The following is a 27,066-nucleotide window of genomic DNA, read 5'->3' as shown; positions in this document are numbered from 1 at the left end:
GTTCGACGACGTTTGCAGCAGCATGGACTATCAGCTCGGATACCACGGCTGCGGCTACCCTTGACGCTGCATCACAGACAGGATCGCCTGGGATGGTGTACTCAACGACGAATCTTGGTGCACGAATGGCAAAACGTCACTTTTTCGGACGAATCCAGGTTCTGTTTACAGCATCGTGATGGTCGCATCCGTGTTTCGCGACATCGCGGTGAACGCACATTGGAAGCGTGTATTCGTCATCGTCATGCTGGCGTATCACCCGGCGTGATGGTATGGGGTGCCATTGGTTACACGTCTCTGCCACCTCTTATTCGCACTGACGCCACTTTGAACAGTGGACGTTACATTTCAGATGTGTTACGACCCGTGGCTCTACCCTTCATTCGATACCTGCGAAACCCTACATTTCAGCAGGATAATGCATGCCCGCATGTTATAGGTCCTGTACGGGTCTTTCTGGATACAGAAAATGTTCGACTGCTGCCCTGGCCAGCACATTCTCCACATGTCTCACCAATTGAAAACGACTGGCTCGTCACTACACGCCAGTCACTACTCTTGATGAACTGTGGTATCGTGTTGAAGCTGCATGGGCTGCTGTACCTGTACACGCCATCCAAGCTCTGTTTGACTCAATGCCCAGGCGTATCAGGGCCATTATTACGGCCAGAGGTGGTGGTTCTGGGTACTGATTTCTCAGCATCTATGCACCCAAATTGCGTGGAAATATAATAACATGTCAGTTCTAGTATAATATATCTGTCCAATGAATACCTGTTTATCATCTGCATTTCTTCTTTGTGTAACAATTTTAATGGCCAGTAGTGTACATTAACCGAAGAAATATCGTAGTGATCAGGTATACATTAGAACTGCAAAGTCATTTTCCGAAGCCTCAGAGGAGCATTGCCGCTACGTTCAGCGGAGGTTGTCGGTTTGAGTTACGCGTAGGGGCATATGTGAATGTGCAATTCACAACGGATACATCTATTTCGCAAACGGAAGGAATGCACAATATCTACAAGTAAACAAACATCACTTTCAACACAACGTTACTTTCTTTAATTGCCACATGTATTCTTTCTTTCTACAAAAAGGGAAGCTAGAGATACAATTAGTGATGGCAGACTTGGTTTGATTACTCTAAACCTTATACGTTGTCGAATACTTAGACTTTAAGCAATAGGAACGGTGCTATTGTTTCTACCGTAATGCTGTAATGCGGTAATGCGGGTTGCCTGCCCGGTCTGAAGGCTGTTACAAGCAACCATTCCTCTGCATATCACGGCAGAAACCGTGGCGCCGTTACCATCGTTTAAAGTCTACGTATTTCAGAAGCTCTGAGGTTGAGAACAGTGAAAACAAATCTACCGTCACTACTTCTATCTCTTGTTTTCATTTCCCTAGGATAAACATGTATGTGCTATTTGAAAGAACGTAACATTGTGGTGTTTGTTTATATTTATGGATTGTGCATACCTATCCATTGTGTGAGCCCCTGACACAGATGTATCTCTGTCATTGTATTTTTCACGTTTTGTTTCGTTTCAAAAATACATGAGATGTAGAGTTAGGTGGGACACCCTGCATATTACATTATAATTCTTAACCTATTGAGACTGAAACTTCATGGGTGATACAGAATAATAAAAATAATAGTAAAATACAATTTATGATGAATATATCTAAAGATGATAAACATTTCAACACTGGTATTTTGCCTACATTAACAAAAGCCAAGTAATTAGAAAAAGAGCAATAACTATCGTCGTATCTTATTTGAACTATACACGTTCTTCTTCAGGATGTCACAACTGGAGGTCTAACATAATCCAGCGAATGAGAAAGTTAGTAATAAATAGCCCCTGACCTACGAAGTGCTCTCTTCCAGGACGCGATTTGCTTATGTAACAAAAAGTAGCTCTAAAAATTCTTAGTATCTGTTTCTGTATAATTGCTTCAAGACGGGTTCTTTCTGTGGCTCCTGTTTTCTCGTAAGTATCGTGGAATGGAAGTAGCAGAAATGGTAACTGTAGAGAAGCAAACTGAATACGTCCAAGATACATTTTTTTGGTGTAGGTATCTCTTGAATCTTGTGAAAGAAAGATTGGGGTTTGACATACAGACAACTATAATGTGCTTATAGAGCATGATCATATTGGAAAGGCATGGAAAAGGATAACACTGTTAAGGGAAACCATGGTAAATCTAAATGCGAATGATCTGACAGAGGTTTGAAACCTGCTCCTTCAAAAAACGAGCTCAGAGCCTGAAGTCCTGGACTCTCCTTACAACATAGCACGTCCAGCCCCTTGCATCTTCAATACACGTGTCTGTGCCCAGACTGCTTACCTTGGAGTACACGGTGCCTGTGGAGCCGACGTACTTCTCGTTCGCCAGCGCCTGGCGTGCGCGTTCCTTCAGCGTGCAGTAGAAGCCTTTCGGATCAAAGACGTACGGCGAGTTGCGCCGCGTTTTTGCGTCTCGCACGTAGAAGTCCTTCAGCTTGGTTTCCGCAACATTGCGCACATGATGTGCTTCGAATGCTTCTGTGATGTCCGTTCCCTGCAATCAAACGAAAGGCAGCATGAATGTACATACACTACAAACACACACACACACACACACACACACACAGAGTCACGAGCCCCACTAGATTAAAGTACGAGGGCCGTTCAATAAGTAATGCCCCACGTTCTTTTCTCTAAACATATTTATTGTTAAGAGTCTGAATTTGGAGAACAATAGACAAAACATGTCTTGCCCGTGTCCTATTTTTCTAAGTAGTCTCCATCACGTTCTATGGCCGTACGCCAACGTTTTGGAAGAGCATGTATTCCCTGCTGGTAAAAGCTCTTGTCATGTAGGTGTAGCCATGTTTTCACTGTATGGCTGACTCTCTCGCCATCTTTGAAGTGTGTTCCCTGTAGATAATGTCGAGTTGTGATCCTCCGGTCGGCACGAATAATGGCATCCTCAAGATTCAGCATGTCTGGAGCAGTGGCTGTGACGGGACGTCCCGAGCATGGTTGATCTCGGAGCCCTGTTTCTGCGGTTCCTGAGGCGGTAATATTCTTTACCCATCGCCCAACTGTAATCCTATCCACTGCAGCATCGCCATACACTGCACACAAACGTTTATGGATGTTCACCATGGTTTCTTATTCTGCACACAAGAATTCGATAACATCGTGTTGCTTGTAATGTGAGTCGTTTGTAGACGCCATTTTGACGCTGAACTTCGGCACTGCCATCTGCCACAATTATTCGAAACTTCACCGGCGCACAGAACAAACATCATATGTCAAGCACCAACAACGAAGTTTGCCTATGTATATTATTGGCTTTTAAAAAGAATGTGGGGCATTACTTATTGAACGTCCCTCGTGTATTTCTAGCATATATATCGTCCCAGTCAGTAAAGCAGAAAAGGATTCTTCTCTACAAATTTCATTCAACGTATCGGGGAGAATCCCTGGCTTATAAAGCAAATCAACTCAGGAGCAGCAAATCATCTCCTGCATTATTCACAGTTGAGATTCCTACCACTACAGTCTCGTATTTTTAGGGAAATAATGTTAAAACGAAATTTTCCACCATTACTACTTCTTACTAAAATAAAATTTCCCAACGTTACTAATTCTGACCGATATTTTCAGGAGGCTTATCATGGGTTCCATACAAGCACTGGGACCGAAAATATTTACGAACTATGAACTCTTGGAACACTCACTTCTACTTCATTAACAGTCTTCCGTATGTTGTAAAGTTCGAACAGTAACGTTAGCTACTAGTGCCACTGACATTGATGAAGTAATGAACACTATTTTTATAAAATTTTGTTGTTTGTGATGATTTAAATCAGTGTTAACACTGGATGCTTTACGGTTCGTCAAAACGGGAAAATTAATGATTGCTAGGCAAAAGTTTAACAAAATGAGAGCCTTACAAAAAATCTGTTAAGTGCTTAGGCCCCTCATTTTTGTGTTTCTTTGCTTGACTTTAAGACAATAACATTAGATAAAATCATCCTCAATCTGTTAGCGTCCGCAGACGAAAACGTAAGTGTGCCAGAGGACGATGAGTTGAAGAGAACAGTATAATGGTTCGAATTCAATCAGATTGTAATGAAACACAAGAGTTGAGAAAATCACTTATTATTCATAGTTAAGTTAACAATCAAAATATGCATCTTTGCCGTTTACATGGCGCGCGCAGCCACGAGTGCCCATTCACCACTGTCAAATCTCTCCTTCGCCACGGCCACCCCTCTACACACTCTGTCTGAGGCACTGAGAGAATCCGGTTATTTTCGGGTGAAAATAAATCACAATAATAGAACGAAAAAGCCAAAATTGCAGGTCCGCCATATAGAGCAGGGAATGAACCAATTTTAAACAAGATTTATAGAGTTATCAAGCTGCAGACGTCATTATGGATCGGATTAGGGTTTCCTAGTGTACATTTTGAAGGGGAAATATTTATCTACTGTAATATTTCTGTTGGATGTAGGTTGAAAGTTTCAGGTTAATTTAGGGTTCAGAGATCGTCTGAGGTGCCCTAGTACAAGAATTTTTGCTGAAATAGTGCTTTGAAATTCTGAAAGTAGCAGGAGTAAAATACAGATAGCAGAAGGTTATCTACAACCTGTACAGAAACTAGACTGCACTCATAGAAACCGAAGAACTAGAAAGCACTCCGTCCTCAGGCCACAAGTGGGCCAGGGGACCATCCGACCGCCGTGTCATCCTCAGTTGAGGATGCGGATAGGAGGGGCGTGTGGTCAGCACACCACTCTCCCGGTCGTTAAAATGGTTTTCTTTGACCGGAGCCGCTACTATTCGGTCGAGTAGCTCCTCAATTGGCATCACGAGGCTGAGTGCACCCCGAAAAATGGCAACAGCGCATGGCGGCCTGGATGGTCACCCATCCAAGTGCTGGCCACGCCCGACAGCGCTTAACTTCGGTGATCTCACGGAAAACAGTGTATCCACTGCAGCAAGGCCGTTGCCCGAAGAACTAGAAAGGGAAGCAGTTTTTGAGACGTTAAAGGTTTGTAGCCGGTGCTCAGGGTTATTCTGTCTGTACAGTGACCAATCTGTGAAGGAAATCAAGGAGAAATTTGGAAGGAGAATTAAAGATCAGGAGAATATATTAAAAAATTCAAGGTTACAATGAATATGGACAAAAGTACAATGTCAGTAATGTATGTAGCTGCATTAAATAGGCGATTCTTAGGGATTTAGATTAGGATATGAGACACTAAAAGTAGTAGATGAGTTTTCTATCGCCGCAGCAAAATAACTGACAATGGCTGAATCATGGAGATCATAAAATGCAAACTGACAACAACATGAGAAGTGTTTATGCGAAAAATCTATTTAGTATTGTCAAATATACTATTTAAAGCCGGCCGGAGTGGCCGAGCGGTTAAAGGCGCTACAGTCTGGAACCGCACGACCGCTACAGTCGCAGGTTCGAATTCTGCCTCGGGCATGGATGTGTGTGATGTCCTTAGGTTAGTTAGGTTTAAGTAGTTCTAAGTTCTAGGGGACTTATGACCACAGCAGTTGAGTCCCATAGTGCTCAGAGCCACTATTTAAATTTATTTTTATTTTTGTGGGTGTCTATAACCTCAACGCATTTGGAAAACGAAAGCATGTCCCAGGAACGCTGTATTCTTCTTATTATCTATGTGATTCGCGGATTTCTGCCTTTGGTCATTTTCAAGCACGTATCAAATATAAATGTATGTCTTAGGAAATCCTTTCTGAAGGTATCTGTCTGGATTATCTTCCGCTGCAGTCAGCTTTTTAAACGCGGAATCTCTCAAGGAATGTCAGTCACCAACTGCACAAACCACTGATCCAATCTGTAAGATTGTATGGTTGCAACACTTGGAGCACACACAAAAAAGATTTAAATAGCCTTCCCGTTTCCGAGCAGAAAGTCTTAAGGAAGGTTTACGGTCAGTACGGTATTAGATCATGGAGGAGGGAGGATTCGTCGTAAAAGTGAGTCAGATGAGGTTCAGAACAGCCGAGACATTGCAGGCCTGCTGAATGTGTCTTTGAGCACTATGGGACTCAACTGCTGAGGTCATTAGTCCCCTAGAACTTAGAACTAGTTAAACCTAACTAACCTAAGGACATCACAAACATCCATGCCCGAGGCAGGATTCGAACCCGCGACCGTAGTGGTCTTGCGGTTCCAGACTGTAGCGCCTTTAACCGCACGGCCACTTCGGCCGGCGGGCCTGCTGAGAACCAAGGCTTGTACAGGTCGGTCATCTAACTCAGATAAATAAACACCGATGGCTTTTGAAAAACATGGATTTCACTCTCCTTGGAAGAAGACCACTAGGTAGGTCAAATAAAAGATGAAGAGATGGTATCCGTGAAGACTTGCTAAAAATCGCCATACACAGTATTTGGCAGCAAAAAGGAGGAAACAGAATCCAGTAAAAGAGAAGCTTTGTAGCTGCACGCTGTCCTCTAGGCCTGATCGCACTAAGTAAGTAAGTATTTGGCTATATTGTCGTCATGTACGGGAGTCAAATGTGAACGATAAACAGTTCAGACAAGAAGACGATAGAAGCTTTTGAAATGGGTTTATAGAGGAGAATGCTGAAAAATAGGTGTCTGTATCTGATAACCAGAGGAGGAGCACTGACCCGAACTAGGGAAAAAAGAAATTTATGTCACAGGTTGTCTAAAAGAAGGGACTGGTTTGTACGACACGGGGTTGCGACACTTGCACGGACTGACACTTCTGTAGAGAGGCTTTTCTGTGGACCCTAGGACTCTTGTTGGGATAAGCGGCTTTTCGCAGGTAGTCTGTTCGTGAACTGACGAATCCAACGAATGTGAAGACAAAGAATCTGTTTGTGGTGACAGACTGATCTGCTGCTAGCCTGAGGTCTAGGTTACCTTGGAATGTGACAGATTGGTTGTGAGATGGTGAAGATAATGCACGTGAAAGAAAAAAACTACTTGATGTGACTTGGACTCCGGAGAAATATTAACACTTCCCATCTCCACACAAGTGTCACTCCAGACAATGGTTCCTAGATCGAAGGATGCACCCTGAGGCACTAAATAATCGTCGAGTTCGTAATGAAGGGGAGGTGTGTTTGGGTGGGAGAGGGGAGGAGGCCTGGCTGAGGAGTGGGGAAGAGGGAGTAAAATATGTAGAGGAGGACCGAATACTGAATACAGAAGCAGGTTCAGATGAATGTTCGTAGCAGTAGATATGTGAACTGGAGAGCTGCACCAACTAGTCTTCAGACTGAAGAGCAAAATAACAATCTAACTGCTGGGTGATAAATGGAAAGGTGAAAGTGATACTTCACTGTGCATTTGCGCTGTTTGAGGTAGGGAATCAACCCATTCCAAGCTAAGGCTAGATATCGGCACCGGCTGAAGCCCAGGCGTGGGTGCCGCTGTGCATCATACCTTGGTGAGTGTGATCCAGTCAGAGCCGCCGGGGTGCGACTTCTCCCAGCCGGCCAGGTCGTAGAGGCGGTCGTGGACGCGCCACAACCCTTCGGCGCCGTCGTCCTCGCGCCGGCCCTGCAGCCACAGTCCTCCGGAGTGCAGCGGCACATCGCGGAGGGACGGGTACTTCCACAGGCCTGGCAGCGACGACTTGGGCTTCTCTCTACGCACACAGAAAACTTTCATTGTTGGCAACCGGAACAAAATAATAATTGGATCTTTTTACCGACCTCCCAATTCAGATGACACAGTTGCTGAAAGGTTCAAAGAAAACTTGAGTTTGATTTCAAACACGTACCGGTCTTTTACGATAATAGTTGGTGGTGACTTTAATTTACCCTCGATATGTTGGCGAAAATACATGTTTAATTCCAGAGGTACGCATAAAATACCATCCGAAATCGTGCTAATCGCATTCTCTGAAAATTATTTCGAGCAATTAGTTCATGAGCCCAAGCGAATAGTAAACGGTTGCGAAAACACACTTGACCTCTTAGCAACAAATAACCCTGAGTTAATAACGAGCATCAAAATCGATTCAGGGATTAGTGAACACAGAGTTGTCGTAGCGAGATTGAATACTGTAATCCCCAAATCCTCGAAAAATAAGAGAAAAATATACCTATTCAAAAAAGCAAATAAACATTCACTTGACCCCTTCCTAAGAGACAATCTCCACTCATTCCAAATTAATAATATAAGTGTAGACCAGATGTGGCTTAAATTCAAAGAAATAGTATTGACAGCAATTGAAAGATTTATACCAAATAAATTAACAAACGACGGAGCTGGTCCTCCTTGAGACACAAAACGGTTTCGAACATTCTTGCAAAAACAACGAAACAAACATGCCAAATTTAAACAGACAGAAAATCCTAAAGATTGGCGATCTTTTACAGAAGCTCGAAATTCGGCGCGGACTTCAATGCGAGATGCCTATAACAGTTTCCACAACGAAACTTTGTCTCGAAACCTGGCAGAAAATCCAAAGAGATTCTGGTCGTATGTTGAGTATGTTAGCGGCAAGAAACATCAATGCCTTCTCTGCGCCATAGCAATAGAGATACTCTCGAAGACAGTGCTGCCAAAGCAGAGTTACTAAACATAGCCTTCCGAAATGCCTTCACAAAAGAAGAGAAAGTAAATATTCCAGAATTCGAATCAAGAACAGCTGCCAACATGAGTAACGCAGAAGTAAATATCCTCGGAGCAGCGAAGCAACTTAAATCACTTAATGAAAGCAAGTCTTCTGGTCCAGACTATATACCAATTAGGTTCCTTTCGGAGTATACTGATGCATTAGCTCCATACTTAACAATCATATACAATCGTTCGCTCGACGAAAGATCCGTACCCAAAGACTGGAAAGTTGCACAGGTCACACCAATATTCAAGGAAGGTAGTAGGAGTAATCCACTAAATTACATGTCCATATCGTTAACGTCGATATGCAGCAGGATTTTAGAATATATATTGTGTTCGAACATTATGAATTACCTAGAAGAAAACGGTCTATTGACACACAGTCGACATGGGTTTAGAAAACATAGTTCCTGTGAAACACAACTAGCTCTTTACTCACATGAAGTGTTGAGTGCTGTTGACAAGGGATTTCAGATCTATTCCGTATTTCTGGATTTCCGGAAGGCTTTTGACACTGTAGCACACAAGCGGTTCGTAGTGAAATTGCGTGCTTATGGAATATCGTCTCAGTTATACAACTAGATTTATGATTTCCTGTCACAGACGTCATACTTCGTAGTAATTGACGGAAAGTCATCGAGTAAAACAGAAGTGGTTTATGGGGTTCCCCAAGGTAGTGTTATAGGCCCTTTGCTGTTCCTTATCTATCTAAACGATTTGGGAGCTAATCTGAGCAGCCGTCTTCGGTTGCTTGCAGATGACGCTGTCGTTTATCGACTAATAAAGTCGTCAGAATATCAAAACAAACTGTAAAACGATTTAGAAAAGATATATGAATGGTGCGAAAAGTGGCAGTTGACCTTAAATAACGAAAAGTGTGAGGTCATCCACATGAATGCTAAATAGAACTTGTTAAACTTCGGTTACACGATAAATCAGTCTAATCTAAAAGCCGTAAACTCAACTAAATACCAGGATATTACAATTACGAACAACTTAAATTAGAAGGAACACGTAGAAAATGTTGTGGGGAAGGCTAACCAAAGACTGCGTTTCATTGGCTGGACGCTTAGAAAATGTAACAGACCTACTAAGGAGACTGCCTACACTACGCTTATCCGTCCTCTTTTAGAATACTGCTGCGCGTTGTGGGATCCTTACCAGATAGGACTGACGGAGAACATTGAAAAGGTTCAAAGAAAGGCAGCACGTTTTGTATTATTGCGAAATAGGGGAGAGAGTGTCATTGAAATGGTACAGGATTTGGGATGGACCTAATTAAAACCAAGACGTTTTTCGTTGCAGAGGAATCACTAAATTTCTCCTCCGAATGCGAAAATATTTTGTTGACACCGACGTACATAGGGAGGAACAATAACCACGATAAAATAAGGGAAATCAGGGCTCGTACGGAAAGATATAGGTGTTCATTCTTTCTGCACGCTATACGAGATTCGAATAACAGAGAACTGTGAAGATGGTTCGATGAACCCTCTGCCAGGCACTTGAATGTGATTTTCAGAGTATCCATGTAGATATAGCCTGCACCATTCGTTACAGAATACACTGATCGACAGGACACAATTCGAAGGCCGATGTCAGTAAAGAAACGAAGGATTTCCAACCTCTAAATATTGCACACTAGAAATTTCTATCAGAAAATGTTGTGAGTAGCTCAACACCTCTGTGCGGAAGATCTCATATCGGCTGGGGCTAAGTGTTACTGCTGTGATCCGTGCGGCACAGGATAGTACAACTAAATTTGCATCCAGCATGGCGCAGTGGTACATTCAGTGTGAATTGGTCATTCAACTCAGGTAATTTAGGCTCTCTGTACTTAGTGAGTCCTTTGCTCCGGGGTCACAGTGTTACAGCTTGATGACCGACTTGTACTCACAGTTTGGTGACAAGAAGACTTACAGGGTGAAGGGTATTTTCCCATTAAGATAGAAGCACAATGACCTAAGGAACACTGTTTTTCCCTGGCCCCTAGCGAGCCGTTGATCCTAATCCTACGTACCCTGTATGTCTTCTTCTTGGTATGGAATCACTGCTACCCAGCATTCGCCGCAGATTTAAATAGCGCTGTCGTCTAGCGGAGATTGAACTTATCACAGATAGTCTCTGTTTGTCCATCTTTTTTGATAAGCGTGCGGTACTTGGCTATTCTATACAGGATGTCAAATTAAAGACCTCCTAGCCGTCTAGTTTCCAACCTTATTTTATTTGGCAACCAGTTTCAACTTTTTACTACACAATCTTCAGATCGCTGACCGACGTGTTGAAAGAGTCTACCTCGCTTGTGATCAAAGCAGGGGCCAGCAATACGGATATCAGTAGATTTTTGCTATAGCGATCTGCCGACTCGGCATCACTATAGCAGAAATCTACTGATATCCGTATTGCTGGCCCCTGCTTTGATTACAAGCGAGGTAGAATCTTCCAACATGTCGGTCAGGGGCCTGAAGATGGCGTAGTAAAACACTGAAACTGGTTGCCAAATAAAATAAGGTTGGAAACTAGACGGCTGGAAAGTGTTTAATTTGACATTCTGTATCACAGATAGAATGTTATGTTACAGCCCAGGATTGGTTTCAGTATCATCAGTGAGTGTATTGGCGGACTTAGATGGCGGTAGCAAACCGACCAAACCCATATATTGTAGGGATCATCCCCTGCATTCCTCTAAAGTTATTGAGACAAAAGAAATAGGGAGTGTAAAAGAGGATGTTTAGACAAGACTATGAGACCTGGTATTCTATCAATACTCGCCCAGAATCTTAACTGCTACATCACTTCGTTCGGCGGCATAGCGTAAAGTTGTGTTTATAGTCCACAGAGCAATAATTCGGCTTCCTGTCATTGAAACACCAGGTTTCACTATTCCCGTTTCTTCTCACGGGCGAAAATAGACATTATTATCACATGAAGGGGAACACCGATCAATTTATGTCTGTCACGAATCCAAATAAGCGCTTGAATCCTCATTGACGAAAGACATAGTTACATTTTCTGTTGTGTAGTGGTAAATGGCTGAAGGGTACTTAGCAAAATAAAAGTGGATGACAGAGGCGTGTACGACGCATTACACCCTGACCAACGTACTGTTCTTTCATTTGAGAGTGAGGCAGTCACTGGGTCCACTCATAATCTAAGACGAGTGTGATCTTTGGGTACATAGCATATATAAGACAGTGCAAAAGAGCAGGAAGCCTCAAGTCGATCCACAATTGATGAGTTATTAGCAGAATGCCAACAGAAAGCTTGTATCTCACACTTATGTTAATAAAAGATCGTCAATAAAAGAATATATTGGAAGCCTCTGCTTCATTCTGAATACGTCTCTAAAAGAGAAATTCGAGTTTCTGTTGGACTAAGAGCTTTTCTTAAATTCATGCCACCGCTGTAATAGCATTCACTAGTGCTGCAGAATCCCTAATAAATCACCTTTATAGTGTAGCTCTAAGGCCTCGCAAAACTGTACCATCTTCCTGGAAAACACCTCAGGCGTACGGTTTACTCTGGTGACCCTAATACTTCCGCAGAGATTTGCCACATACTGGTAGTTGCCAATAGCGCTTCAAATCCCACCAGCAGAATTGTTGTATTAACGCATGTTTTCGTACTTTGTCACTGAATGCCCACGAGAGACACAGAACTGTCTTTCATCTTCAAAAATTGAAAGAGAGCCACTAGCACAATCATTCGACCGCTAAATTTGTAATTGATGCTGCCCTTCGTATGTGCAATAATTATGAAGAAAGTGTCAAATACAGACTGGATTTACACTGGATATAATTATAGAAATAAAAGCGGTAATTTATTCCACTTGTACACTGACCAGTCACATTAATGCGACCACCTGTCAAACGCCTGAATAACCGCCTTTTGCAGCCGAGACAAATGCGAGATTTTCAGGAAGAGAGAGTGGGAAGGTACCGTCAGGGATGTGCAACTATGCTGACTCCAGTGACTCCAGTGCCGTGGTCAGCTGCAGTAGGTTTCCCAGTTGATGATCCACGGCGCGAACAGCCAGATCTGGGTGGAGAGAACGGTAAACTCATACTGGTGCTCTTCGAACCATGCGCGTACGCTGTGACTGTGTGACACGTTATATTGTCCTGCTAATAGATGCGATTGCGCCGAGGAAAACCCAACTACAAGTACGGGTGCACGTGATCCCCAAGGATAGACGTATACCTCTGTTGATCCATTGTGTCTTCCAGAATGACGAGATCACCCAGGGAAAGCCACGAAAACATTCCTCAGGCTATAACGCTCCCTCCTGCGGCCTGGACCCTACCGACGGTTGTTTCAGGGTGACAGCCTTCACACGTTTCACGCCGTATGCGCCAACGGCCATCTGTCAGATGGAGCATAAAAGGTGAGTCGTCACAAAAGGCCACCTGTCGCCAGTCAGTGGACGTCCAGTTGTGGAACTGGTGTGCAAATTGCAGCCTTTATCGCCGATGAACAGCAGTCAGTATGGGTGCATGAACCAGACACCTGCTGCAGAGGCCAATACGCAGCAACTTTCTCTGAGGAGACACTGTTGGTAGCCTGTTTCTTTCGTCTGGGCGGTCACTTGCGCAACACTTACATGCCCATTCACCCTTACACAACTCCGCATCTGTCTTTCTCCCCTGTCATCTATGGCCAGTGTTGCACCACGGATCAGGCGAGTACATGTGTCCATGGGAAGAGGTGCTGAAGGCTTCCTTCGCATGAACGGTGGCCGTGTAGTGTGTAATGTGTTTGTCCTCAAGCATATATTCGCAATTTGGACCTCTCAAACTGTGTTATAAGGTATTCTCGTACTCAGTTGTAATGCTTTGTAACGGGGAAACCATTGATTTCTGGACCTATGTTTATTGGCACGCCGGCCGCGGTGGTCTCGCGGTTCTAGGCGCGCAGTCCGGAACCGTGCGACTGCCACGGTCGCAGGTTCGAATCCTGCCTCGGGCATGGATGTATGTGATGTCCTTAGGTTAGTTAGGTTTAAGTAGTTCTAAGTTCTAGGGGACTGATGACCACAGCTGTTAAGTCCCATAGTGCTCAGAGCCAGCCTTATCTCGCAGCCGCCTCCATGTCAGTTGCGGTTTAATGTCTTAGGTTAGCAGGAGGAGATTCTATATCGCATGCTGGAAGACCCTCGTTTCTTCAGTAATCAGTTACCAGAGGACGTCACACAGTGTGATAAGACAAGTGGCAGAGGTCATGCCCTGTCTCCCTCGCTGATAACCCTCGCCGACATCCTAGCAGCTTATCGTTGGCAAAATAGTTTATGTAAACGTTCCAGAAAAGGCACGACGCGTGACTGCAACTCACGTTAGTCGCTTGTATTTGCAGTTTCATTGATTTTCAACGTTTCATTCCGTGTATTCTGCGATGCACAGGAAGAAGAATCTCGAAAGCAATAATGGATTTGTGTCGCGGTAGAGAAACATTCCTGAAATGGTCCCATCAAAAATGCCAGAGACGATTTGTTTCTTAGGAGAGTGACACAGTTACACCACACATACTGAACAAGTCATCCACTTTACAATATATGCACAAACACATACATTAGTCTTTCACTTTTGTGTGGCGCGCGTTATCTCGGAAATAAATTAAAAATATTTCTCATCGCTGCTTTAGTCCAACATTTTTCAGAGGTTTCCATCGATTGCAAACAGATGCCAGATGACTCTGCTAAAAGAGGCCTAACACTGTCACTGATGACTAGCATTTTACCGTTGTTTGATGAGAGCCTTGCAAATGAAAATCAAATTCTTGTCTAAAACTGTAAATGAAAGTGCAATACGATCCGCCACTTGAGGATTTTTTAACGAATGTAGTGTTGTCTCTTTTTAATACAAGTAATCTGGATTTCAATGGTATGTGGTGCCAGTGCATGCATGTAGAATTGCTGGTAAACTAACTAATAAGCGACGTAACGTATTGTATTTAAGGTATTTATAAATAATTACTTGCTTTATATATCTGAATAATATCGTAAAGCGAAGTAAGAATTGCTCGTTTAGAAAAAAGCTATGGTGTCCATTTGTCTACGATTAATTGATTCTTTATGCTTTTCGTTGATAAATTTTATTGACCATAACTAAATTAAGGGGGAATTATTTTGGCATTGATGAGCATTAGGGGGTGACATTAAGAGCCACATACTTACGAAAGCATTGTGTACGTGTAATGAAATATAGCTTTGACAGAGGTGATATGAGATTCCAAACCTAATTTTCATCAGTATGTTCATCACTTTGAGACAACGGGATGTCAAGTGAATAGAAAAAAGTGCGTTTAGACAAGGGGGCTTTCTGCTTAGAAATTAATATTGTCAGTGCTGTTGGAATACACGGCGCAGGAGAGCAACGACGGCATTTCTGAAGGATCCATCCTGGCATTCGCTTTAATTGATTTCGATAAACCGTCGAAGACCGAAGTTAGAATGGACAAACACAAACACCGTTCCCCCCGAGAATCGTCTAATGGCTACTGTCCTCTGACTTTTTAATCAACCAACAAGTGAAACGCCCCCTTAGAAAAATTAATGAATTACTGTGCTGATAAACCTCTTACATTATTTGACTTTCAAACAGCTGAGCAGAACTGAACGTACTCAGACATTTCGCTCTTTACCTATTCTGATCAACACTAAACTGACAGCCAATATTTTTAGCGCAACTCAATCTGACTTCCAAAAATTCCTACAAGAGAATGGCCCTGACTAACATTAACCTATACGTTTCACAAATCACTTACCTCACAAAAATCTTCGTTACTCGAACTACTGCAATACAGCGAGCGCCACTACTGCCAGCTAAATAAAAGATTCAAACTACTGAAGGCACTAACTACTGAAAGGCATAGTTAGCAAATGAAAGATTTTGACAGAGAACAAGCAATGTATTTACCTTAATAGTGTTCAAAGTCATTATATATATATATATATATATATATATATATATATATATATATATATATATATATATATATATATATCAGTCCATGATACCCAATATTAGAAATTTACAGTCCATGATACCCAATATTAGAAATTTACTCTTTCTGATGGACACACGTCCAATTCGTCCTCTCTCAAAATTCCGCCATCTCTCTCCCCACATCCACCACTGCTGGCGGTTCACCTCCAACTGCGCAACTCTACGCGCTGTTCACATCCAACTGCCAAACACTATAACAGCAAATATTGCAACAATGCCGACCAGCCTCAGACTGCACACAGCACACTCAGTGATTTTCATACAGATCGCTACGTGGCGTTACCAACATAAAAACCTAAACAGCCTACTTACACAAGAAAGTTGCGACAATCCGGCTTGATTTCTGTTGGCTATCTGTTGTGCCAGAATTACAGGTTCTGCATTGAGTAAAGACAATATTATTTTTCCATTTCACGTAACTTAAGTCGAAGACGACGGGAAAATGGAATGTAAGAATCTGCTTAGCACTTGAGAGAGCCGTCTTGGAATTGAACACAATTGTCTTCACCCAATATCAAGATTACTGATACTATAAAACGATAAATTCGTATATATGTTGTACCACTGCTACAATAAAATTATTGAAGTGGTACGAACAAAGACAGTTATGACTGACAGACAAGCGCCCGCACGCACCGAAAACGCCAGTACAGTCAGTATGCGCGTTCACAATATAATCCTGTTAATCATTTGTTACAAAAGAACTGCGAGATAAAAAATGGTTAGAAGAGAATTCGACAAAAAGCAATCAACCGCACAAGTAAAAAGTTTCACAATTACAGGCCTAAATTAATACCGTGTAATTACGGTAACATTTTCTGATGCTACCACGAAGTGAAATAAATATTTCTACACGCCATAACTTCAAATTAAAGAAACGTTTGATGCTTTATGATCTGTTGGTAGCGACTGATACGATCCAGGTCCACCGTTCATCTGAGTGCGAGGGTACACAGCCATTCAGTTGCTGACTGATCACAGGCAATATGTTACAAGAGTTCGACGGTGGGATGCAGTATGAGGAATTGACTGATGGCATGGTATGAATTTAGATTTTGGAATTTTATGATAAAATGGCTGCAACTCAAGGTTCCTAAGATTCCTGACATTCTTCAACTTCACCGGTGTGTCATGGGCTACTCCAATAGGCATGCTCGAACGTGGCACTGACCCGTCGATGCCTAAAAGTGAAATAGTTGCACAAAAACTGTCATGGCGTACAGGGTTGCAAAATACCGTGTCGTCCAAAAACCTATCACAAACGAAGTTATTTAAGGAAAGCAATGAAAAATCTAACCGTACGTGATCCGACAGGATTTGAATTCTCTCCTCCTGACTGCCTTAACCGCTGCGCCACGTCAGTTCTTTCTAGTAACACTGGCGGCCACGTAGGCACAGTGTTTCAACTGTGTACATTCCGTAAATCCCTCGTGTCCGCTGGCGTAACGTGTTCACTGAATTCGGTCATCTGGACACTGTCTTGGAGTGTCCGCAAAACTGAACTGTAGACTCGTAGCTGGAAAGCGCGAAAGATGATGTCTCACCGATTCACTGGCTGGATACTTTATTGTGGATCAGGGTACTGTCACAAGATAACAGAAAAAATATTTGGTTTTTACCGTAATATCGTATTTTCAGCTATGACTGATCAGTTCATTGTTTGTGGCTTGAGACCAGTAGATTAAATATATGTTAAGCTAGCTTTAGTTTGCTGTCAACACTGTTTTCGTCTTTTTGCAAAATGTCTAATTTCTTAATATTCGACTATATACAGGGTGATTATAATTAAACTTTCAAAACGCTGAATAAATAACACCACTGGTCAGAATGACGTCAAATTGCAACAGAGTATTATCGGAGAAGGGGGGAAACGTATGGCAGAAGATAAAAAATAGTGTGAAAATTGATCAATACATAGCGCTGTGTGCATCAGATTACGCAAATGAAAACGCCTGTCATGCGCCGGTCGCGGTGGCCGTGCGGTTCTAGGCGCTACAGTCCGGAACCGCGGGACTGCTACAGTCGCAGGTTCGAATCCTGCCTCGGGCATGGATGTGTGTGATGTCCTTAGGTTAGTTAGGCTTGAGTAGTTCTAAGTTCTAGGGGACTGATGACCTAAGATGTTAAGTCCCATAGTGCTCAGAGCCATTTGAACCTGTCATGCGCACGCCCCATTGAAGTTAGTTTAAACACGCCGGGTACACGGCTTTTCCTCCTTTAGCGTCTGCGACGTTCGCCATGACGGTCTCAATGCAGGATCGCGCTCTGCTTGTAAAGCTGTATTACAAGAATAATAACTGTGCACACGTCGCTCTGCAGAAGTTTAGGACACTGAAGGGTTTGAAAAAAGACGTTGGTCCGATGACTGCCGTGGGTCTACAGAAAATGATTCGGAAATTAGAAAAGACTGGTTCTTTTGTTGTGCAACCTGGTAGAGGGAGGAAACGAACTGATTCGACGTCAGTGGAAGCAGTGGCCACAGCAGTGCAGGAGGAAACGAGTGGTGGTGTGCAAACGTTTAGTGCACAGAGAATTGCCCGAACATTGGACATACCCTTGTGAACGGTGCGTAAATACCTACGAAATATCCTTCTTTGCTATCCATTCAAAATTACCCGTGTGCACGAGTTGCTTCCTGTTGACCTGCCAGCAAGAGAGACCTTTGCTTTAGAATTTCTTACTCACAGGGATGTGGATAATGATTGGCCGTGGAAGATTTTGTGGACAGACGAAGCCCACTTCCATCTGACAGGATACGTCAATATACAGAATTTTCGAATATTGGCAACGGAAAATCCACACGCAAATCAGCCAGTAGCACTTCATCCTGAAAAGGTCACTATGTGGTGCAGGTTTACGGCATCATTTATCATAGGGCCACATTTTTTCGAAGAGACAGGTTCTTCCGGTCCTGTTACATGTACTGTCACTGGAAAGTGCTATGAGTGTCTTTTGCGCAACCACGTCATTCCAGCTCTCCTAGAGCGTGGATGCGTGGATGGGATCATTTTTATGCAAGATGGCGCATCTCCGCACATTGTAAGTCCAGTAAAGTACCTGCTGAAGAGTCATTTCGGAAATGCTAGAATTACCAAAGCCATTTCCCTATATCCTGGCCGTCCCGATCACCTTATCTTAATCCGTGTGACTTCTGGCTGTGGGGCTATCTGAAAGATGTCGTGTTCACTGTTCAGATTGCAGACTTAGCTGCACTGAAGGCACGCATTGTTCAACACATTCTGAAAGTCACCCCAAAAGCACTTCGATCAGTAGTGGAACATGCTGCTTCACGATTTCAACTAATTGCAGAAAACGGTGGACAGCATATTGAACATGATTTGTGCCAGGCCCACGGAAGTTAATAGTCCGATCTGATTTTGATTGATGCTTTTTATGCGGTTTTTGGCCTCAGGACAATCAAAAACCGACGTGAGTGATGCTTTTTATGCGGTTTTTGACCTCAGGACAATTAAAAACCGACGTGAGTGATGCTTTTTATGCGGTTTTTGGCCTCAGGACAATTAAAAACCGACGTGAGTGATGCTTTTTATGCGGTTTTTGACCTCAGGACAATTAAAAACCGATTTTTTGCATCCGATTCCATACGATCTTGCCGTGGTGGATGGGCTTACGTAACTAACAGTATCACACCTGTACACCCTGTTTAACTGCACACTGTAACCAGTGTACAGTTTCTTGAACGTCAAACATACACCTTAGGCTAGGCATTGCTGTATATTTCAATTGTCATTTGTGGTCGACCACTATTAAATTATAATGCTCACAGCGCCATCGATTGCTACATTTTATAACTATTTATTTTTATCTGCCATGCGTTTTTCCGCTTCTCCGATAAGTTTCCGTTGCAGTTTGACGTCATTTTTACCAGTGGCGTTATTTTTACAGCGGTTTGAAAGTTTAATTATATTACTCGGTTTATTTTTTTATCTTGGCATCAAACAGAATGCATTCATAAGACTGTGTATGGTTTACCTACACATAAATTAAATCACAGTATATTCTATTTAGGAAACACACCGTGGAAAATTACCTCTGCACTGGCTATCGTTAATGAGACACCTGCTGACTGTGACAGAGAGGAAATTTTAAATTAACGAATTCGTTACTCTTCTGAAGCATCATAGTCCCTAATGTAACTGCTATTCACATTCTACAGCTGTTTTCTACCTTAATTTTCAACCTTTCATGTTTGACAAATATCAGGTATTTTAAAAGCAAACCAAAAAAGAAAAACGGTGATTTTAAAACTTGAACAACTGAATGAGCTTGTATTAGTACAGCCCGCGATTATCCACAGGTCAAATAAAGCGGTAATATTCACTCTGTCATATGGTCGCCGCTAGATTAAGTCTGGCCCGGTGGCATGGTACTTTCCACTTCTAGTACAACAATCTGTAGGCTGTTTCAAAGAAGACAAGAACAACTCTTGCACAGTTTGACCACTGCTACTGACTGTCAGGTAAGTATTCGTATAGATAACTAGTAGTTGATCGTATTTAATTTATTTACTAGTACACTCAGTAAAATACACACATCAAAAAAGTTTTTCATAACCTCGATTCCGAGAGTTCCGGAACTTGTACGGAAAATTGGAATAGAGATCAGCATAAACATCATTTCCACCCTTTTAACTGCTCATGAAAACCACACATTGCATTTTGTTCCTCCATACAGCGAGACCTTCAGAGGTGGTAGTTCAGACTGCTGTACACACCAGTACCTCTAATACCCAGTAGCACGTCCTCTTGCATTGATGCATGCCTGTATACGTCGTGGCACACTATCCACAAGTTCATCAGGGCACTGTTGGTCCAGATTGCCCCACTCCTCAACGGCGATTCGGTGTAGATCCCTCAGAGTGGTTGGTGGGCCACGTCATCCATAAACAGTCCTTTTCAATCTAACCCAGGCATGATCCATAGGGTTCATGTCTGGAGAACATGCTGGCCACTCTTAGTCGAGCGATGTCGTTATCCTGAAAGAAGTCATTCACAAGACGTGCACGATGGGGGGGGGGGGGCGAGTTGTCGTCCATGAAGACGAATGCCTCGTCAATATGCTGCCGATATGGTTGCACTATCGGTCGGAGGATGGCATTCACGTATCGTACAGCCGTTACGGCGCCTTCCGTAACCACCAGCGGCGTACGTCGGCCCCACATAAAGGCATCCCAAAGCAGCAGGGGACCGCCACGTAGCTGCACTCGCTGGACAGTGTGTCTAAGGCGTTTAGCCTGACCGAGTTGCCTCCAAACATGTCTCCGACGATTGTCTGGTTAAAGGCATATGCGACACTCATCGGTGAAGACAACGTGATTCCAGTCCTGAGCTGTCCATTCAGCATGTTGTCGGACCCATCTGTACCGCGCTGCATGGTGTTGTGGTTGCAAAGATGGACCTCGCCGTAGATGTCGGGAGTGAAGTTGCGCATCATGCAGACTATTGCGCACAGTTTGAGTCGTAACACGACGTCCTGTGGCTGCACGAAAAGCATTATTCAACATGGTGGCGTTGCTGCCAGGGTTCCTCCGAGCCATAATCCGTAGGTAGCGATCATCCACTGCAGTAGTAGCCCTTGGGCGGCCTGAGCGAGGCTTGTCAACTACAGTTCCTGTCTCTCTGTACCTCCTCAATGTCCGAACAACATCACTTTGGTTCACTCCGAGACGCCTGGACACTTCGCTTGTTGAGAGCCCTTCCTGGCACAAAGTAACAATGCCGACGCAATCGAACCGCGGTATTGATATGGTTCAAATGGCTCTGAGCACTATGGGCTTAACATCTGAGGTCATCAGTCCCCTAGAACTTAGAACTACTTAAACCTAACTAACCTAAGGACATCACACACATCCATGCCCGAGTCAGGATTCGAACCTGCGACCGTAGCGGTCTCGCGGCTCCAGACTGTAGCGCCTAGAACCGCACGGCCACTCCGGCCGACGCGGTATTGATAGTCTAGGCATGGCTAAACTACAGGCAATACGAGCAGTGTACCTCCATCCTGGTTTGTTTCTGTTTTGTTTTGTTTTGCTTTAGGGCGCAAAAAGCAACTGGGGTCAAAAGCGCCCAAATCAAAACTATAGAACACGAAGACAGAGAGGAGCTAAAAGACGACTATATGTCAGTCCCAATTAACATAATAGAAGACAGCTAAAAACAGGTACGTAGAAAAAGGGCTAAAAAAAAGACACCGGACAGAAGTGAAGGCCCAAAACTAAAAATTAAATGGCCTTCGCCATAATGCTTTGGCGGATAAAAGCAATAAGGCGAAGGCCATTTAATGTTTATGACTGGAACTGATCGGCTGTCGGGACCCCTCCGTCTAATAGACGCTGCTCATGCACGGTTATTCACGTCTTTGGGCGAGTTTAGTAACATCTCTGAACAGTCAAGTGGACTGTTTCTGTGATACAATGTCCACAGTCAACGTCTGTCTTCAGGCGTTCTGGGGATCGGGGTGATTCAAAACTTTTTTTTGATGTGTGTAGAATTCCCACAGGTACCCTGCTTTAACTGCCTAAGGATGCACTTATTCTACAATATAAGACTTGGATTACCTTTACTCCGAATTTGAAGTTTCGATCTAAAACACTAAATGACAGCAGATACTCTTTAGTCGGTTCCGAAATCCAGTTTCATAGATGAAGATACGTCTTGCTGTAAACGATATGACCCAATTCCATCACATCCTACGTTCAGACGAAAAGAGCTCTGGAGAAGTGACCCACCTGGACATGAATCCGACAATAACAAAGCGAAATCTGTTGCTGACCTAGACAAGCGTTATACGACATGGAGCACTTGAGGGTCAATTCTCCTCAGTCAGCCTATAATACAAGCTATTTTTACAATATTTTTGGAAAAATTAATGAAGCAATCAACGTATACCTTTTGGATGTTACTTGTTGATTCTTGGGCAACATTGTGTTCAAAATAAGATGAGTCGTTGACAGATGTCCTGCAGTCAGAAAATCTTATGTGAAATAAAAAAAAAACAGTTTTCTTGATCTTTAGGCTATTGCACAAGCCGTAATAGCACAGTTTTTTTTAATTTGATAAAATTATAAAATGTTTGAAACAATGATGTTCATCTGTCATGTGCTTTTGGTGACTTTTCGTAATAACCAATGAGTAAATTAAAATTTGAAAAAATGCCTATTACACCTTGTGAACATGCCTGAGAAGTAATTCAGCTAAGTTTCAGAATGATATCTTTATAAGTGCGCCCGTAATTCATTCCTTCAGTTTGAGATGCAGGGTACACCAATAAAGATATCTTTCTGAAATGTGACCGAATTACTCCTTGGGCATGTCCGCAACGAGTAATAGACTAATTTATTCATTAGTTACCGAGAGAAACGTGTCCAAAGCACATGACGAAACTACATCTTTGTTTCAAGCGTTCGCCATTTTATTATTTTGTCAAATTCCAAAAACTGTATTATTACTTCGAGCGCATTGTTCTATAGATTTTTTTTTATACCAGATACGATTTGCAGATGGCATGGCTTCCGTCATGGACTCACCTCATTTTGGACAGAGCCACTTAAATTCTTGGACGGAAGGTTTAATGATGACTGAATTACTTTCGAAAAATCAGGAAATGTTGTCCAAGAGTAAACAAATAACGTGCAAAAAGATTTAGGTTGATTGCTTCATTTTTTTCCAAGTTATCGTAAAAATCGCTTCTTTTAGAGACTAACTGATGAGAAAGGACCCTTAACAGCCAAGGACTGGAGTGACGTGAAGCAAGGGGAAGCAGGAGCGATGGAGTCATATGGTATAAGAGATATACTCTGTGGCTGTGAGGAACTACAGGATGCCCAACTTCTTCTCATCTGCAGGAAGCTGAACAAAGTTCGAACTGTGGACGATCTGTTCAAAACTATTCAAAAAGCTAGATTTTTGGGCTGCGCGGACTATCTTTTGTTAGTGATCCTGCAGTCTAATCTTTTTATTTATTCTGATTGTGTATTTGAGCGCCTTTGGTTATGTAATGCGTATGTTTTTCCTTGTGTTAGTGTTTTATTTTGTAATCTGATCTTCAAAGCACGAAAATAGCAACAATTACTATTAATGTGCTGTGACACATGTGGAATATGCGTCTGTGTTTTTCGAACTAGCAATTTTCACTGATGCGCCAAATAAACTGGTATAGGTACGCTTATTCAAATACAGAGACATGTAAATAGGAAGAATACGGCGCTGAGGTCGGCAACGCCTATATAAGACAACAAGTGTCTCGTGCATCGTGCATTTGTTAGAAAATGGTTCAAATGGCTCTCAGCACTATGAGACTTAACATCTGAGGTCATCAGTCCCCTAGACTTAGAACTACTTAAACTTAACTAACCTAAGGACATCACGCACATCCATGCCCGAGGCAGGATTCGAACCTGCGACCATAGCGGTCGCGCGGTTCCAGACTGAAGCGCCTAGAACCGCTCGGCCACAGCGGCCGGCATTTGTTAGATGGGTTACTTCTACTACAATGGCAGGTTATCAAGATTTAAGTGGGTTTGAACGTGGTGTTATAGTCGGCGCACGAGCGATAGGGCACAGCATCCCCGAGGCAGCGATGAAGTGGGGATTTTCCCGTACCACCATTTCAGGGAGTTACCGTGAATACCAGGAATCCGGTAAAATATCAAATCTCCGACACCGCTGCGACCGGAAGAAGATCCTGCCAGAACGGGACCAACGACGACGGAAGAGAATAATTCAACGTGACAGAAGTGCAACCCTTTCACAAACTGCTGCAGATCTCAATGCTGGCCCATCAGCAAGTGTCAGCGTGCGAACCATTCAACGAAACGTCATCGATATGGGCTTCCGGAGGCGAAGGCCCGCTCGTGTGCCCTTGATGACTGCACAACTCAAAGCTTTACGTCTCGCCTGGGCTCGACAACACCGACTTTGGACTACTGATAACTGGAAACATGTTGCCTGGTCGGACGAGTCTCGTTTCAAATTGTATCGAGCGGATGGACGAGTACGGGTATGAAGACAAACTCATGAATCCATGGACCCTGCATGTCAGCAAGGGACTGTTCAAGCTGGTGGAGGATCTGTAATGGTGTGGGGCGTGTGCAGTTGGAATGATTTGGGGCTCCTGATACGTCTAGGTACGACTCTAACAGGCGACACATACCTAAGCATCCTGTCTGATCACCTGCATCCATTCATGTCCATTGTCCATTCTGACGGGGAGTTGTGCAATTCCAGCAAGACAATGCTACGGAGTGGCTTCAGGAACACTCTCCAGACATTAACATTGTTGAGCATATCTGGGATGCCTTGCAATGTGCTGTTCAAAAGAGATCTGTACCGCTTGTAGTCTTACGGGTTTATGGACAGCCCTGCAGGATTCATGATGTCAGTTCCCTCCAGCATTACTTCAGACATTAGTTGAGTCCATGCTACGTCGTGTTGCGGCACTTCTGCACGTTCGCGGGGGCCCTATGCGATATTAGGCAGGTGTACCAGTTTCTTCAGCTCGTCAATGTATAACGGTACAATTTCTTTAGCTAGCAACATGTATACTACTTTTCGGCAACCTGCTTTATTTCTGAAAGACGCCAATTACTGTTTCATACACGAGTATATTCTGTAATAGAGAAGATTTTAGGGGTGCTCATCAACGCAACACAATACAATAACAATACAATGAAGCATTTGGAGGTGTGACTGACAGGTACGAGAGGATACATGTACACATTTTCAGTTTCATTTCTGCGACCTATTCGCACAGTATAATGCAGGCAAGTTTTTTCCAGCTTCCAAAGAAACATAATGCACAAATAATTACAACACAGAAACACACCGAACAGGTTATAACAATTCTCAGACGGCTGGAGTACACGATTTTACTATCCATTATATGACCAAGTGGTGACAGGAATGACATCCGACAGCAGAATACCTTAACGTAAACTGAAGGTTAAATGGTACCTTTACATCATAGTAAGGCTAATTATAGGAAAAATAATACTTGTGTTGATGAATAGGGTCCCATACAGCAGTGAAAGATCACAGTCATAACCTGAAGACAATCCATGTCTCGCATTCCTTTTCACAGGTTAGTTACCAGAAATGTGAATGATAATTGCGCGTCAACACTCTTGGAGTACACGCCACTATTAACACACAAAGAGGCAAGACTAATTCTCAACTTGGTAACAGCTTCCGGGAATAAATATCTCTGTTAAACAATGTACTAGTAGCTCAGTTTTTGCTTATAAAATGGAAGTACAGTTCATGTGAGCTGAGGTCGATAACTGCATAATTTGTGGTGCAGGACACGGGCACTTACCCTTTCTCCATGGCGATTAGGGTTGGACTGACACGGGAGCCGATCTGCCTCACTTTTAATAACTACTATGACGGCCAGTCGAGGTCACCGTATCAGCTGTCCTCTAATTGGAGTGTTAAGCTAGTTCGAAATTGGCCGACGCTTATCAGTCAGTGGCACCGAGTAAACACAGGCTCCCCTCCCAGGCGTATCGCGCGCTCTTGCTTACAGAAACACGACCTGCTGACACTTGTCGTCAAAAATTACGCCAGCGCTGGGTGACGCGCTAAGAGGCGAGCAAGCCAGCCACCAGAGGCTACGGACACTCGAAGGATCCGTGAACTTTACGCATACAAAAAGAAATAGCTGGCTCTAATTTTTCCCTAAATACGTAACCTCCACCAGATGGCACTAGATGTCGAGGAGCTACGTAACGATAAACCGGTTCTCTCTCACCCCGTGACGGTTTAGCTATAATTGGACAAATTTAATTTTCCACAATCTTTTTGTACGTTTTTGAGATAAGCCTCTTACCTCTAATATTTTAGGGCACAAAGTACCCCAGAAAGAAAGGGCATCAAGAGTCAATTTTATGTAAATAATAAACGTAACAGACAAAAATTTTACTGTTTTTGAACTATTAAAGTGTAGCAGCTTCACTCGCGTTCACAAGTGCAGTTATTTTAGTTTCACTCAGTCATTTGCATGTTATGTTGATCGTACTGACAACAACTCACCGTGATGTGGTCAATGTCAAAACGAAACTATTTTCTTATTTGAATCTACAACAAAATCTGATAAAGTAATTCAGCCACTTAATTATTATCTACTCCAAGATTCATCTGTTGAGTAGAAGGAGTTGTCAAGTAATAATTATTTCAATTTGATTTTAAAAATTTCATTATCTGCCAGCATTCTGAATTCACGAAGGAAGTGTTCAAATATTTTTTATTTACTCCATTTTGCACAACATTAATGTTAAATTGTCGATAACGAAGGTTGTTTTTGTTCATTACTTTCTGAAAATGCCGGATTCTTCACTATAAATTTCTTAAGAGAATAGATGTACTGTGAGTCTGTTGTTAGTATGTCTATTTTTTTAAATATTTGCCTAC

The 27,066-nt window shown here is 42.9% G+C and overlaps 1 protein-coding gene across 1 annotated transcript in view; it reads right to left on the bottom strand.

Annotated features, from left to right (window-relative positions):
• The window catches only part of LOC124592068 (cytochrome b5-related protein-like), a 34,666-nt gene extending 8,566 nt beyond the window's left edge, over positions 1-26,100 (bottom strand). Inside the window, exons 1-3 of the mRNA XM_047131794.1 lie at positions 25,973-26,100; positions 7,455-7,659; positions 2,353-2,565 (exon numbers count right to left, since the gene is read on the bottom strand). Of these exons, the coding sequence (XP_046987750.1) occupies positions 2,353-2,565; positions 7,455-7,659; positions 25,973-25,983 (429 nt within the window). The 5' untranslated portion in view covers positions 25,984-26,100. The remainder of the gene's footprint in view (positions 1-2,352; positions 2,566-7,454; positions 7,660-25,972) is intronic.
• Between the last annotated feature and the right edge of the window lie 966 nt (positions 26,101-27,066).

Source organism: Schistocerca americana, chromosome 2, assembly GCF_021461395.2.
Source record: "Schistocerca americana isolate TAMUIC-IGC-003095 chromosome 2, iqSchAmer2.1, whole genome shotgun sequence".
NCBI lineage: Eukaryota > Metazoa > Arthropoda > Insecta > Orthoptera > Acrididae > Schistocerca > Schistocerca americana.
This window is presented reverse-complemented; position numbering and strand designations above follow the sequence as displayed.